This window comes from Camelus dromedarius, chromosome 20 (assembly GCF_036321535.1).
Source record: "Camelus dromedarius isolate mCamDro1 chromosome 20, mCamDro1.pat, whole genome shotgun sequence".
NCBI classification, from domain to species: domain Eukaryota; kingdom Metazoa; phylum Chordata; class Mammalia; order Artiodactyla; family Camelidae; genus Camelus; species Camelus dromedarius.
The window spans coordinates 27,639,041-27,654,894 of NC_087455.1; the positions used below are offsets into that span (position 1 = coordinate 27,639,041).

At 33.7% G+C, this 15,854-nt stretch overlaps 1 protein-coding gene across 31 annotated transcripts in view; it reads right to left on the reverse strand.

Moving 5' to 3' along the window:
- The window catches only part of RIMS2 (regulating synaptic membrane exocytosis 2), a 511,671-nt gene that overhangs the window by 111,950 nt on the left and 383,867 nt on the right, over positions 1-15,854 (reverse strand). For 16 of the 31 annotated variants that reach the window (XM_064476903.1, XM_064476904.1, XM_064476906.1 and 13 more), the window contains one exon: positions 8,851-9,023. The exons of 14 other annotated variants lie outside the window; for them this stretch is intronic. In XM_064476903.1, the coding sequence (XP_064332973.1) occupies positions 8,851-9,023 (173 nt within the window). Of the gene's footprint in view, positions 1-1,287; positions 1,557-8,850; positions 9,024-15,854 lie in introns of those variants that run through there. One more of the 31 variants, XM_064476912.1, reaches the window with a different exon arrangement.

Genomic DNA, 15,854 nt, shown 5'->3' on the forward strand with positions numbered 1-15,854 from the left:
CTAATAATGATTACATTACAAAGTCAATTAAACTGTATGTCTCTTAAAATTTGTGTAAGATGTGAGAGTAAACTTTAATTAACGCTGACTCCCATTTCATATCAAAGAAAAGAGATGTAGTAATAAAGTGTAAGTATATGACAACCATGCTGAAAATGTGGCGACACCAGAAGCAAAGCGAAAGCCAGGTGGCGCTGTTACAAAGCTCCACGCTTCCTACTCATTCGTAACCCTTTTTACTACTGTCTTAACTAAAACCTAGTTGAGTTAAGACACTGCTTCCCTTGAAGTCCTTTCCAGTAACAAAACCTTTTTTTATAGGTTGTCATATTTCTAATTACTGGCTCTTTAAAATATATATATATATATTTCTCTTCTACTTTTTAAAAAAGTTTAAATTATTTTTGCAGTTCATGACTTCTGGCTATGCCAATATATAACAATCCTTTTTTAAACTTTCTCCCTATCGTCTGATGACCTCATGGCCACTGGCTCATTCACGAAGCCTTTAGGAACTGGCTTAGTCTTTTCAATTCCCCAATTCTCATAATTCTATGAAACATAAGTGTTCATCAAGAAGACCCAACCAAATGCCTCATAATTTCAAAACTCATTTATCTCCAGTTACCTCCGTATTTATTCTTCATCCACTTTTCTCCTTACTCCGATGCTTGTCTTAGAATTTGTCAACTAATGAAAATAGCCCCACTACAAAATCTTAAGTATGATATACTCTAACTAAAAAATCTCTTACCCTCCCAGTACCCTAAACTTGTTTTTTTAAGACATGATTAGTTTTCCAACTCTTGGATTTTCTCTGTATTCTTCTAGTCTATCAGTTACCGTTTGAACATTTCCTCCTTCTTGTCTTAACACTGACAGTTACACAAGCATCCTCAATTGCTTTCCACTGCTATTTTCCCAACAACCCCATCAAAACTCCCACTCCTCCACAAATGCTACAATCTGACTTCCGTTTCTATGCTTGGATGGGCTCAGTGCTGCTAGAAAAGATCGCACTACTCTCTCATGTAGGTGTCTCTTGAAATGGCTGGTCTCCTATCATCAGTCAGATCTGCAGAACTATTTATCAACTTTTTAATTTGTCTTTGGTCAGCGACTTTTCCATATTCTCTTCAGTGATTATTCCAAATCTTCAAATCAAATCTGAAATTCAGCTTCCAAACCTTTATATTCTTATTTCTATGTGACTGAGAACATTAGGGCCATCAGGCAGTCACAACCAACTTCCCAACTCCCTGTCTAATAACTGATCTATTTTATTACCTGTCTCTCTTCTGGTTTGAGCCAATCCATCCACCTGTGCTTCTGACCCAAACCCCTCCTCCATGTCCAGCTTCTTATTCTAGTAGCTGTGCCTTTTCAGTACTTCTATCTTCAAACGCTCTTTCTCTTCAGACCATATACATGATCAAATCTCAAATGTCTCACTTTCATTGATCCAATATGGAGACTGTGAAGTCATAGCACACTCAAATTTACCACACAGGGAAAATAATACAATGGAGACTGAACATTTAACCCAGTAGTTTTCCTAAATTTTTATGAGAATAGCTTATTTCTATAACACACACACACACAGATCACAGTTTTAGGCCAACAATTATATTTATGTGAAAAAGATAAATGTGGGGAAATTTATCTTTTTCACATAAAAGGGAAATGAAAATCATCACCTCTTCTTGAGGATAAGATCTGTGTTTTATTCATCTTCAGCACCCTGGTGATGTTAAAAATGCATGCAAGAGTTTTAAAAAAGAGAAAGAACATTTTAGAGAAAGATGGCTCTTAAGGAGTATTGGAATAGAAAAAAAATGCTTGACAAACTTAACCCTAAACAGACTATCATCTGCATTTTATCACTACTATACTCATAACACTTACTGAAGGAGCAAAGCATAGAATATAGATTTCTTTGGTTCTGCAGAGACCTTTTGAGCATTTTATAAGATATAATTCATACAGTATAAAGTTCATCTTTTAAAAGTATACAATTTATAAATGAACTACTTCAGAGAAACTGACCACTCATTTTTTATGCTATTAGCACAACGAGCTCAGATTTATTGGCTATTATTTTTAAAAGATAGGATTTTCCTACTAAACTAATCTCCATAAGAGATAATAGCTTAAATTATGGAAGTAGAAATAGGGTTAGGGAGGAATGGACATATTTCAGAGGTAATTAAGCCTCAGAATCAATAAGACTTGGAGATTAGAGGGAGGGAATTGTGCTCAGTGCAGAGGGACTAGTAGAGTCAAGACCATGTTCCTGATTTGGGCACGTATGAGGATGCTGGTACCACTCACTGAGAAAGAGAGCACAAAAGGAGAAGGAGGTTATTAAATTTGGTTGACTGTTCTATAAGGGGCATGATGAACTTAATTTTTACATGCTGAGCTTGGTACGTCCCCAGGACAGACAAGAAGATGGCCAGAACAGGATTAGATAGATCTGGCAGATGATTAAGGACGTGATCTGGGCTGGAAATACAGAACTGGAAGTCATCAATCTACAGGTGTATTGGAAGCCATGGGAGAAAGTACTATCAAGATAGAACATGAAGAGAAAAGAGGGCCTAGGATGGGATTCTGGAAAATATCAACATGGGAGGGGCGGATAGAAAACTCACAGAGAAGACATAGGTGGCAAGAGAGATGGATAGAGAACTAAAGGAGTGTACAATAACAAGAGCTGAGATAAAAAAAGCATTTCAAGAAGAGAATGTAATGGGGTTGAATTCTAAAGGTTGGCATGATAAAATATGAAAACTGTTAAGATTTAGCAGTGTATATAATTTGAGGCAGTTTTTAAAGAAAAGTTACATAACACAATTGTAATAAAATGGGAGTAAAGACGCAAAGCCTCATTAAGGAGACAAAAGGAAAAATGTTAATTATTATATATAATATAATGATTTTTAATACAATGTAGTTCAAGAAAATGAATGGAACTATCACGTCTTTGGCTATGAACTTGAATTTCCTGATAGACTTGATAAGGAGAACACATAATGGGCTACACTGTTTTGTTTTCAGTGAAGCAGACACATCAATTCTTAAAAAGAGCTACTCATAAAATTTTAAAAGAAAGTTTTACACAGACTATTCTAAAATGGATAAGTGATATTGGAGACAATATCCCCAAAAATGCTTTTTAGAGCTAATGCAAAGTAGTTCTCTTTGGCTGTTTCTTTTAAGAAGTTTCCATGAGCATTTCTATTTAACACTGTAGTGATCATTTTGGCCAGACAAGAAAAAGAAATATAAGGCATTCAGATCGGGAAGGAGGAAGTAAAACTACCTTTATTCACATGTCACAGATGATGTCATCTCTTATACAGAATATCCTAAGGAATCAACTAAAAACTTTTAGAGCTAATAAATGAATATAGGAAGGTTGTAGGTTTCAAGACCAATACATAAAAGTAAATTAATGAAATGAATAGAACAATTCCATCTACAATAGCATCAAAAAATACAAAGAATAAATTTAATAAAAGAAGCACAAAATGTGTACAATGAAATCCATGAAGCACCACTGAAAGAACGGTAAGCTTTAAAAAGGGAACATCTTGTGCTCATGGATTGGAAGATAATATTTTCTAAAATGGCATTACTCCCAAATTGATCTAATTAAACATAATACCGATCAAAATCCCAGCTGCCTTTTTCCTCCCAAATTGACAAGCTGATTTTAGAATTCACTAGGAACATAAGCAACCCAAAAGAGAACAAAGATAGTATCATAACCACTTGGTGCAGGGGGAGGGGGTGTTTGTTTTAAAAATGCAAATTCCTGGGCCCTCACAGTATCAAAATTCTAAGAGTGATATTCAAGTGTTTTTAAAAAGTTCCCTTTTTATGCACAACCATAAAACAAAAGAGACGTTACTTGAGCTTGTAAGATTTTCAGTGGTATTAACCAGAAGATAGCTTCAAGGAGAAAGGGGAGACATGAGCCATCAGTAATACAGCAGTAGGAACAGCATAATGCCCTGGGGATGGGTCAGCACTGAGACATACTTCCAAAAAACAAAACAAAAGAAACTCAGTGGTCAGTAAAACATTACAAATGGTCATCTAAATTTTGGAAACATCTGCCAAATGACAGAAACATGTTGAGCTGTTTGTCCTACTGGTGGTTAGTCACAGTCCCGATTATTTCTTTGAGTTCATGATAATAAAGACAAATCTTCCACGTAACAGAAAGATGCTTACTTTCCTGTTTGCCTGTGTACTACATTCATCTAAACTATGAAAAAGAGTGTAAACCATCCATTCCTCTATGTGACAAGCAAAAACACCCCAGCCAAAGTGGGTAGGGACACGTGACAGAGTCAGAACGAGAATCCAGTTATTTTAGGTTCCGAATCCTTAATTATTTGCACGGGATATACCGCTTCCCTTTTAAAGATCTATATAACACAGGTGTAAATATGCGGTACACATCAAGTTTTATTATACAGCCAGGAAAAAGTGTTATCACATTTTAACTATGATCTGTAACTCTGATTCCTGTGTTAGCAGTAATAAATATTTGATTAACAATTATTCTTCTTGCCCTTCTACAGACTATAAGAACTTTTTGCTACTAATTTAGATGACTTAAGTCTTTTAAAAACAGCTATTCATTAATACTTGAAGTGATGCCATCTCTTTCCTTTAAAAAATTTCCCTATCTCAAAAACATTTCTTTTAAAAAGAGAAAATATAATTCCATACCATTTATAGGCATGTCTGAGAACTAAAAATTTATAGATAACTAGTTTCCTGAATTTTTTTTTCTTTTGTCTTATATGCCCAGAACAGAAGCTCGGGGAACGGATGAGTAATTTGAGCACAAAGCTACCACTGTTGTTGACTTTGACAATGCTATACTTTTCAATATTTGTTTTTCTATCTTCCGCTGCAGATTTACTTAAGATCGCATCTTGTGTACCAAATTCATTCATCAAATATATCCTTATGAATTTGCTTAGACAGCTTGACGACATTTTTTGGATATGGAGCTATTCTTAAACACCCATCCACATAAGGCTAAGAAACTGCTTCACCCTCAGGATCAGAGGTTTAGACATGCTTAATTTCATTTCTATCCCCAGTTCATAGTACATTGACTGAGAAATTTTTAAAATAAATACTGGCTGAATGAATAATTGTTCCTTACCTCTAAACACTTTTTTTCTGAGCCAGCTTACTACATATCTCTGGTATATAATCAGCAAACATAGATATAAAATTTAAAGCATATCCATATTCACAGAGTGAGAAAAAAATATTTCAAATGGTAATTATGATTTTGGATTTTCTAGAAATTATTATCAAATAATCATTAATGGTATAGGAGCATTTAACCAAGCTAATATACATGTGTGTAAATATAAATAGCTAAATATGAATGTATTATTTATTAATCAACTTTGAAAATATTATATTTGAATATTTAATGCACTTTTTTTGAATTTACTTTTTGCTATTCATTTCCCACTTGTACACTGAGAAGACTTACTTTAATAGGCTTACTATAATACAAACAATAAAATTCTGCATCAGGCAATGAGAGTTAATTATTGTAACAAAAATAGCAACTAAAATGGCTTTAGTTCATTGTAGTAGTCACTTTGTTAATTTTAAGTATACTAGCATTGCTATAAACACTCAAATTCTGAAGTCAGAAATTTCTTTCCTTTACAAAATTTGGATTACAAGTAAACATCAGTGGTGTATTTATAGAATAAGATTATTTCCAATACTATTGTACAAGCATATAATTTGTTCTCAGCATTTAAACAATCTGTGATTGTGTTCATCAACTACCAAAACAAAATGTTATTGGCAGCACTTAGACATACTTTCCCTCAGAATAAAGATAGTTCATTTTATTTTGAGAAATGAAAGTAAATTCAAGATCCTATCTTGAAATAATTAATTAGCAACACAAACATTTTCTCACAAATAATTGTAGTTGATATTTTTTGCCATCTTATGGAATGTATTTCCCTAGAGTCATTAGCCTGGCCCCCTGGGGTTTACAGTTCTGGAGGTATTATATAGTTACTGAAAGCAGAGCACAGCGCCCTGATGACTCATTGCTAGAAGTGAATCATCTTTCCCTTTTCTGTGTAGAATAATGTGCTGTTTTCAAGAATAAAATGGTAAAGAAAGTAATATTAAAAATCAAGAACTTAAGGTTATAATCATCTCCAAACTTCTCCTCTCCACGCTAGGTATGCTAACGTAGGCTTTTGGCTCCAGGCAAACACCAAGGGGCTCCTGTGTTCTCTACACAGTTTATAAAAAAGAAAACACATTAGAAGCTCCCATTTTGCTCTGCTTTTGGAAAAAAGGAAGCTCTATGTCTCTTTCCAAAGAAACCTTAGAAAGCTTTCTCTGTGAATTAATGATGAAATGACCTTATGTCAATAAATCAGAAAAATGGCCTTCATTAATAAACCAATATAATTATCAAGATAAATAACAAACAGACTTGAAATTACTAGTTTAGACTGAAATCACCAAATATATCTAAGTTAATATTCACTTTTGGATTTCATGTCTGTTACATAGAAACCTTCATAGATCACAGATATAAATATACCAATCTGAGACAAAAAGGGAAGTGTCATAGAATTAAACCACTGAACTGTATACCCAAGGGGTAAACATTTATCCCAATTACTTTCTCACTGATTTTGAGTAAAGCACACATAATGATTGGATTTAGGTATAATAAAGCAGTATTGGGCTTATAATAGGATGTATTTACTATATACCAAGTTCATTCTAACACAAAATCAAATTCTAGATTGACTACTAGAAAACCAAATTCCTCCTACATGTACACAATTGGCAATTCTCAGTCTCAAATAAATGCAAATAGAGAAATCTCATCTCCTCAGACAGAAAGGTGAAATCTACTGCGTACCTGTGCTGACTTGACTTTCAGTACAGCACTGTAACGATGGCTTCATACTTACTTCGTGCATTGTGTTATGAAAATGAAAACTTAGTTGGTTCCATGCCTTGCTGCTTATGTTTTTTTCCCTTTCTCCCCTGTTTAAAGTTCCTTCTTTGGCAGTTTCTGTAGCTAAATGAATCTCCAGAGGGGCCTAACTCAGCATGTTTGTGTTCTAATAAGCTGTGGGGCATCTATCTTTTCTTTTCAGAGAGCACTGTTTCTCCTTCACAGTCCTCCTTACAAAACTGCACTAGAATCCACCAGAAAACCACAACGAGGCAAGGGACTTGCCCTTTTTCTTTATTCAGAGACTGAATAAAGCCTGTTTTTTTTTGCTATCTATTTTGCCACTCATTTTAAAGTTCATTTCCAGTATATAATATTTCTCAGAAAGCAGGCTAAATTTTTTCAGCCCCTTCCAAAATCTCATTTTAAAGGTTTTGAGTCTACAAATGGGGAAAATGTATAGTAATTCATGCTAAAAGAACTGAAGGGAAATTTATCTTTGATTTACCTAGTCAAAAAGAACTTGAAAACCCAATAAATCAGACTTCAGAACTAGTCTATACAAACTGAAGACTGTTTAACAAATCAACCTGATAATAATTTGCCAACATATGAATTAGTTGTGTTAGAAGCTAAATAGATACAACACAAGAAAATAAACCAAATGTAAATGGCAAAATAGTTTTTAGGAGTAGGAAAAAGGACAATGTTACTAATGGGAAATGTCTACAAAAATAAGCAAATTTTACCTGTCGTCATCTTGTGAGAATTGCTTTTGCAAATCCTCTTTATTCCACTGTTCTTTTTCTTTCCCTTGCTTAGGTATATCTTGTGTTTTTCCCTCGTCTTCTGATTCTCTGTTTTTCTCCTTATTACATGTTTTTGTGATCTCTTTCCCTTTCTCGTTCTCATTAATTCTTTCTTCCTTTACCTCTTCCTCCTCATGAACTATCTCTTCATGCTTATCCCCTTCTTTCCCTCCCTCTTCTATTCCCTTTGGCCTTTTGAAAGCAATACAAATTGAAGGCATGCAAATAAACACAAAAAAAGAAAGAGTTAAAAAAAAAAAACACACAAAATTAATTAGAAAAGTAATGAAAACTACTAAAGCATAAATAAAAATTGTATCTTTTAAGCACTGAAAACTTTTTCCCACTGTATACCAGAGAAGCACTGTGTAAGCAACACTTAATCATAATTGCTTTTAAGTCATATTTTCCTGTTACAAAGTTGCATGAAAAAGGTTGTGGGCCCTCCCTTACAGATTTTTTTTGATCCAATAGGAATAAAAAAAAATTTAGTTCAGATACCCATAAAAATCTATAGGTCAGGTGATAATGAATTAATACTAACATACATTTATAAATTTTCTTGAGAAAATGTTTACTTTTCCCAGGCATTTATAGAAGTTTCAGGAGGATGGGACAGTATCCCACTAAAAAAATAATGTTGTTATGTTTTCTGAATCACTGAAATTATTCAACTAGGGGAAAAAAACCCTCTAAAGTATGATTTTTCATATTCCTTAGAACATTAAAAATATAAGTTTTCATTATCCAACACTTTAATTTCAGTAAAGATATAATAATAGAAAATACTTTTTAAATAACACACACACAAAAAACTAATGATATTATTTCAAATAATCTAGCAAGAAAATTATTTTAAATTCTATAAAACTTTTCTGGGCAAGAAGTTTGAAATATAGACCAAAATATAACAAAAAGTAAGTTCTAATTGCATTAATGACATATATTACCCTTTTAGAGGATAATATAAAGGATTTCATATTTATCCAAAGAAAAATAAAGATCTTCTAAAATACATTCAGAAAAATTTCCTGCTAAAATCCCCTTACTCACCTGATTTTCTTGTTTCCTCTTGGCCGTTCTGATTGGACAGACATGTAGCTTGTGCTGCTGAAACGAGAAGCACTACTAGTCCTTGAAACCGCAGATATATCACTTACATCACTGTCCGAAGATTTAGTGGAAATATTATCTGCCCCTCTATGAGGATCCCATCCTGATCGATACTGTTAACACAGATTGACAAACACGCAGAAGTTGTCAGTATTACCACACAAAGCAATTATTCGCTTCTCCTATTTCAGCACTTTAATTGTCCACAGAGGATACTGCAAAACCCCACTCAGTTGCATTTGAAACAAAAGTGAATGGCAATTATCCTAAAAGAAAAATTCAATTTATGTGAAACCTTTGTTTTCAGCAAAGGCAATTAGAGCATTTTCACCACACCCCAATGAAGGCCATTAAAACAGTTTCACAACAGCAATGGCCTCAGGGAAGAGCATTTAGGTAAAATCTGGGAAACAAACATTTGGCTTAATATTAGGGAGCAGAATTTTTTTATTTCTGAATAAAGTTTGAAAAAAAAAGTATGATGAAGTTGCCATTGTAACTTATAAAAACCAATTTTAATAGCATCAATTTTCTCTTTAATCCATGATGCCTCACTGATAACCTAGAGATAATACAAAATCTACTCATTAAAACACTAACTTTTTAAAAAAGAAAATCCAAGAGAAAAGAGAAAGTTTAATTTCTGAGTAGTTGCTGGAATTTTGATGACTCCTAGAAATACTAAAAAAAGTCATTATTATTTACAAGAGTACAAACTTCCTGGAATTGAAATAATCAGATAGTTATCTGACACAGCCAGGGTGCAGGGTGTTCTGGGTGTTCAAATATTCTGGTGAATTGAAAATCATCATAAATGCTTTATGTTAATGACATGTGGGACATAAAAAGGAATAGACTTTGAAGTCTGAAAAACCTGGAGTAAGGAAAACTCATACTAGCTGGGTGATCTTGAGCAAATTATTTCACCTTTAATACTCTGTTTATAAAATAATAAGGAAAACAGTATCTTCTCTGCAGGGCTGTTCTGAAATTTAGAGATAACAGATGTCTGGTATCTGGCATAATGTAAAATAATGTAGCCAGTGTTATTACTATATCATTACTACCTATTGGCTATTGCTGTGTTAAGAGACTATCTGCTAATAGATTTTTCTTGTTAATATGCACTTAAACGTAAGGCTGAAAAATCCTTATTTGGTCAGTTTTACAATGGAGATCTTTTAAATCATAGATACTGGCATATTTCACAAAGCATTAGAAAGATGATTATTTTATATAAAACCAGTTACCATGACTTGAATGATCATTACCTAATAAATAGCCCTTTATGAATAACAATTCACTGAAAACATTAGATCGATACAAACATTTTGGTAAAATAAGTTGAATGGCAATAGGGTGTAGCATAAACATTAGGTCAGATTCAAATGACCGTTTGTTTTTTCTCCAGGATCTCCCAGTACCTTGTTATATATTTTTGAGCTAATAACCGATCCTTTTCTTCAAGTGTAAAATAGAAGAATTATTTTGAGGGCTCCATAAAATTTTAATAACTATATCCTTAATCTAGAAATATATATTTAAACTAGGTGAGATATGGTCTTTCTTACTCCACTCTAACTTTTGACTCTGTTAGATAAATTCTTAATTATCAAAAAGAATACAGTTAAATTCCCTCAAAAAATCATTGCCTCTCCCCCCCCTCCGGAAATAGCCATGTAAATAGAACCCTTATGTTTGATTTTAGAGGAAGATTATTTATTTACAGTGGATTTATTTGGAAAACCTTTAACCCATGGTATTCTTTTTCAAACTACTGTCATTTAAAAATATCAAAACCAATTTACTTTAAATGACAATGTCTTCGTCCATTGCCTAGAATAGCATTTCAATGGATGGAGCCAACATTATCTGTGCTAATCAGTATATTAAAAAAAATACATACATATATATATATATACACACATATATAGCCAGTAAATACTGGCTAACATAGACAATGTTGGATATATATATTTACTTTTTTCCACAGAATTTATTAAAAGTAAATTTGATCTCAAGTTGAAACACAAATGGAAGTCTTTCATTTTACTTATGTATCTTTGGGACATTTCTTGAAAAATGGATGTTTCAAGAAATTTTTCAAAATTATTAAATTGTTCCATAGATACTATACTGTATTGGGGGAACTTTACCTTTCGCATTCTTATAACTTTTAATAAAAAAGGGAAGCATGTTGCTATCTATATCTTTAAAAGCAATTTATTATTGGATAGAAAAGCAGTTTAGGTATTATATTTTTCTTTGCTTTTGCTCATGGGATTATCATATCATCTAAATTCAAATGAAAAGTCCTAAGTTTTGACTGTAGGAGGTAGTAAAGGTAAATGTACTTATTCAAAGCACATGGTTCTGGAGGAAGACTGAATCATTGGTATGAATCCTGGCTACATAAATTATTAGGTTTGTGATCTTGGGCTAATTGCTTCTGAGTCCCAGTTTTTTATCTGTTAAAATGTGGACAACAGTCGTACCCATCTCCTAGGTTTGCTGCAAGGATTAAATAAGATAATGTACGTACAGCACTTGGCACAATATTGGACACATAAGAAGTGTTTAATAAGTGACAAATGGTGATGATGACGATGATGATGATTAGATAGTAGCTGAATACTGGCTTAGTATCAATTCCAGGAATATATTTATTTAACAAAAGAAATAATAGGCAGATTATCCAACAATAAATTTATTATTTTAGGGCTGCTCTAAGCTATAATAAAAATATAACTGTTTCTACATATATCCAAGAAATTCATTCCAGAAAAATATGTTTATAAAGCAAAATAAAATATTAAACCAAACTTTCCCACTGACTCCTAGTATGTCCTCAGGCCTCACCTTCCCCATTTGGGAGGTTCACTCATGTCCCATCACCTCACAGGGAACTACTGATTCTCAACTGCAGGATAAGGAATATCTTTAACTCAGCAGGAAATACATGACACCTCTAGGCAGACATAGAAGATGCCTCATTTTTAATGTCTGTCTCTGGTATTTTACCTTAAAATCCAAAGCCACCTGGTATTTGTGTATCCCATGTCTCCCTGATTGGTCTTGTCTGCTTTTCTTTGCCTTCATTTCTGAATCCTAACTGCATATTTGACTTTTGCACTTCGGTAGTTAGGATTCTGACTTTGCATATTCTGGCCTTCATCTTTTTAGGCTGTCATGACTTTTGATCCTGTTGCTATGATTCACAGGTGCATAAAGGCTAGCCTAAGGCTTAAGAATTTTTTTTTAGACACACATGATGTACATTACACATATCTTTGACTAAAACCTCTCAGCTGATAAAGTTTGCTGAACTAAAATTTTGGATATGCAAAATTTAAGGAAAGGTGATTCCACATACTATAATTTTATGCCTTTATATAATTCATCACATGCTATCTCTTGTTATAGGTGTGTGTCTAAGTGTGGTCATAGTTAATTTTCAAACCCTCTATTAGAATATAAGCCCTGAAAAGCCAGAACAATATGTTCCTTATCTTTGTAACTCTCTTAGCACCTAAGAGTCAAATATTTAATTTAATTTAAACTCTAAGATTTTGCTTTTGTACCAGTATGATAAGGATAAGTCCCATTTTAAGGATTCTTGTGAGTAGTAAGAGAAATAATATATTCAAAATACCCAATAGCATGCTTAGTTAGCACCTACCAGCTGCTCATTTCCAGCACCTAAAGCAGCAAGCCGTAAATAAAAAGCCACTGAATGGAACAGTCTAAATAAAGAAAGACTAAAAGTTAGCTAAAAGCTCTAGTTTGATGATGATTCTGCTGTCTACTCAAGGCTTGTACCAAATACATTTCTCTATTTCCATGCAACTGAGCATGTTTACCTTTGGGATTTAGCTGAGGTTTGCATTACAAATAGACACGTGATAAACAGAATGAGAAATGTGGAAAGAGATTATAATAAAAGAAATAAAATTATATTAAAAGAACATATTTTCAACACATTTAGAATATAACATCTTCACATATACAATTCACAGAAAAAAACCCAAATCAAAGTAATAAATGACCTACTATGGGAGTTTACTTTTAAAACTATTCATTCTTTTTTGCTTTTCCTAAAGTATGATCAACAAAAGCTATATAATTTAACAGTGAGATAGAAGCAGCTAAATTATTATTATACCAAGGTAATGAGCTATGAATTTGAATAAGTTCATTTATTTAGGAAATGGTTGGTGCTGTTTGGCACTATACAATAAATGATGCTTTAAACAATTAGCATATATTAGTTTACAGCTGACAGATGAACAATGAATGATGTGCTCATCATTCTCTGTAATGGAACAAAAACAGAAAAAGGTTTACTGCATAGAATTACAGGAGCTCAGCTGAAACTCTGCTCTGATTGGAGATCATTAAAATCTTGGACGACAGAGAGGAAGCTTTTCCCGACAACGTTTTGATGTTTTGCACATTACTATTACGCAGATCATGAACTAGAAAAATTTACAGGAAATTATTATTTTCCAGGATGTTCTAGACTCTAAAGAGTTCTAAGTGGCCTGGAAAAGTTAATGTTCTCCCTATTTATCTAACGTAAGTGGAAAGTAACAGCATATCATCAGATCTCTGCTGTAAGGAAAGTTGTCAGCATTTTATATGTATCATCTCCAGCATGAAGCATCAAACTACTTTGTCAACAACTGTGATGGTAGCTGAATAGAGTTTAGTCACCTAATCCTTTCATTCTCTGTGATGGGAAGTCGTGTGCTGATATGTGTTCAACAACCAGCTATCCAAAAGGAAAAAGCTCTGATTTACAGAGTTTGTTGTTTTCTCAGGAATAAATACTCCCACTGAGGCTAACTTCAAGTTACCAAGTGTCACCGAATGCAGAGTGAGTGCACACCACCAGGGTGGGGGTTTTGAAATACATGCACTGTTTGTAGGACTCACAAAGACTCGTCAGGTGTTAAGGGCCAATCACATATCATATCTGTAAATTACTCATCAAGGGAAATCTTGTGAAAGATGGAATAACAAGAACAGCTTAAAATTTTAAAAAAGCACAATTGTACAAACAGTAGTCATTAGCCCAAGGCCAAAATTTACTGAAGAGCTCCTGTCTCTCGGTCTGAAGGAAATTTGTAAGGTTAAAAATTTTTCCTGGAGAATTTGTAGAGGTGGAATTATTGCTAGTAGTCAATTATGACTTTCCCAAAGGCTTGACTATGTGGGAATGCTAAGTCTCTTAGTAATCAGCTGTTCCTTGAGAAACATCACCCTTTATTTACTTCCATTGATTCCTCATATTTTTCAGAGACAGAAATGCCAATTCTGCAATGAAATCTCAGGAAGCTGCAGAGTTTGTGCTTTTGCCTTTAACAAATGCATTTACCATTTTCCTTCTCATGATCCTTAACTCTTTACCCATTCTAATCTACCATTCATGGGAACTGTTCACAAAAACAAACAGAAAACACCAATAATGTCCTAATACCAGCCAGTAGTATCTTTCTAGTTTTCTTCTTTCTTGCTTTTGCTATCACTTCTAATGTTGTCGAAGTCCTCTCTCTTCCTGAAACTTTTCCGTAACGACTTCCCAGATAGTCACTCATGGTTTCTCCCCATCTCTCTGACTATTCCTTCTTAATCTCCTTTGATGGCTTCGCTTTCTCTAACCTGATCTTAAATTCTATTTTTCCAACTTTCAGTCCTGAGCCTGCTTTCCTTTTCACTATACGTGTTCCCACAGAATGATCTAATCCATCTCCTACTCAGGTAATGACTAATCAATCCTTATCTTTTGCCTCACTTTTCTCCCAAGCTTCGGAACTATCTTTCCAGATGCTAAGAGGACATTTCCCATATGTTGTTATGTTGGTACATCAAATTCAGTGTGGCCAAAAACCAAATTATTCTCTTTCACTCCAAACCAGCTGTTTTTGTATTACCTTTATTCCCTGCACTATTTTAGGTTCAATATTCTAACTGAAACCTAGAAGACTTGTGAGTTATCTTTGACTTCTCTTTCTCCAATATCCTCCATCCTAATCATTCAAGAAATAACACTCATTTTATGCAAACAAGTATCTCAATATTAGTTACTTGGGACTTATGAATGGGTCCTTGGTCTTTCATACTGATAATTAGAGTCTGTTATACCTACTTACTTGTTATATTTGCTGCTGACTGCCTACCAATATTCTCTCTCCCTTTTTGTTCTTTACTAAAAGAATCAGATTTATCTGGGTGGTCTAACAACAACAATAATAAAAGAACTTCATTTTTCAAGTTGTCTTGTAGCTACGGTGATCATTTGACTTGAATCTGGCCTCTGGAGTATAAGCAGAAATTTAGGGAGCAGGGTATGGAGAGAACTATTACTTTCCTGATTACAACGGGCTAGCTCAGACATTAAGATGTCTGCCTTTCCCACTTCACCTTTCTTTTTGATTGGAGTTTAAACATGAGCCTAAGTGAGAAGCCACTTTGTGACAATGGGGATGAATGTCTTACTGTAAGAATGGGGAGCAGGAAGACAAGCTCTAAGAACAAAGACCTTGGCTTCTTTAACAGTATTACTAAACCAGGGCTACTGCTTGGAGTCCTTGTTTATGAAAAAAAAAACAAAAAAAAAAAAACCAAAAACTTACTTACTCAGATAATTTTGTCAGTTTTTCTGTTATGAACATCTGAATATTCTGTGCCAGAAAAATATTTTCTGACCTCATGGTAAAAAGATACACTCTTTATTTTAACCAATAATATGGATAAAAACTATAAGGTAGTCATCTAAGTTTAATGATAAGAGGCAGTATATCATAATGACCATGGGACATAGCGTTGGAAGTAAGAATGTGTAACTGCTCTCCCACTTACTGGCAGCTAGGTGACTTTGGGCAAACCTCTTAACTTCTTTGACCCTGATGTGAGCTTTAAATGATATTACAAGTCTTGGCACA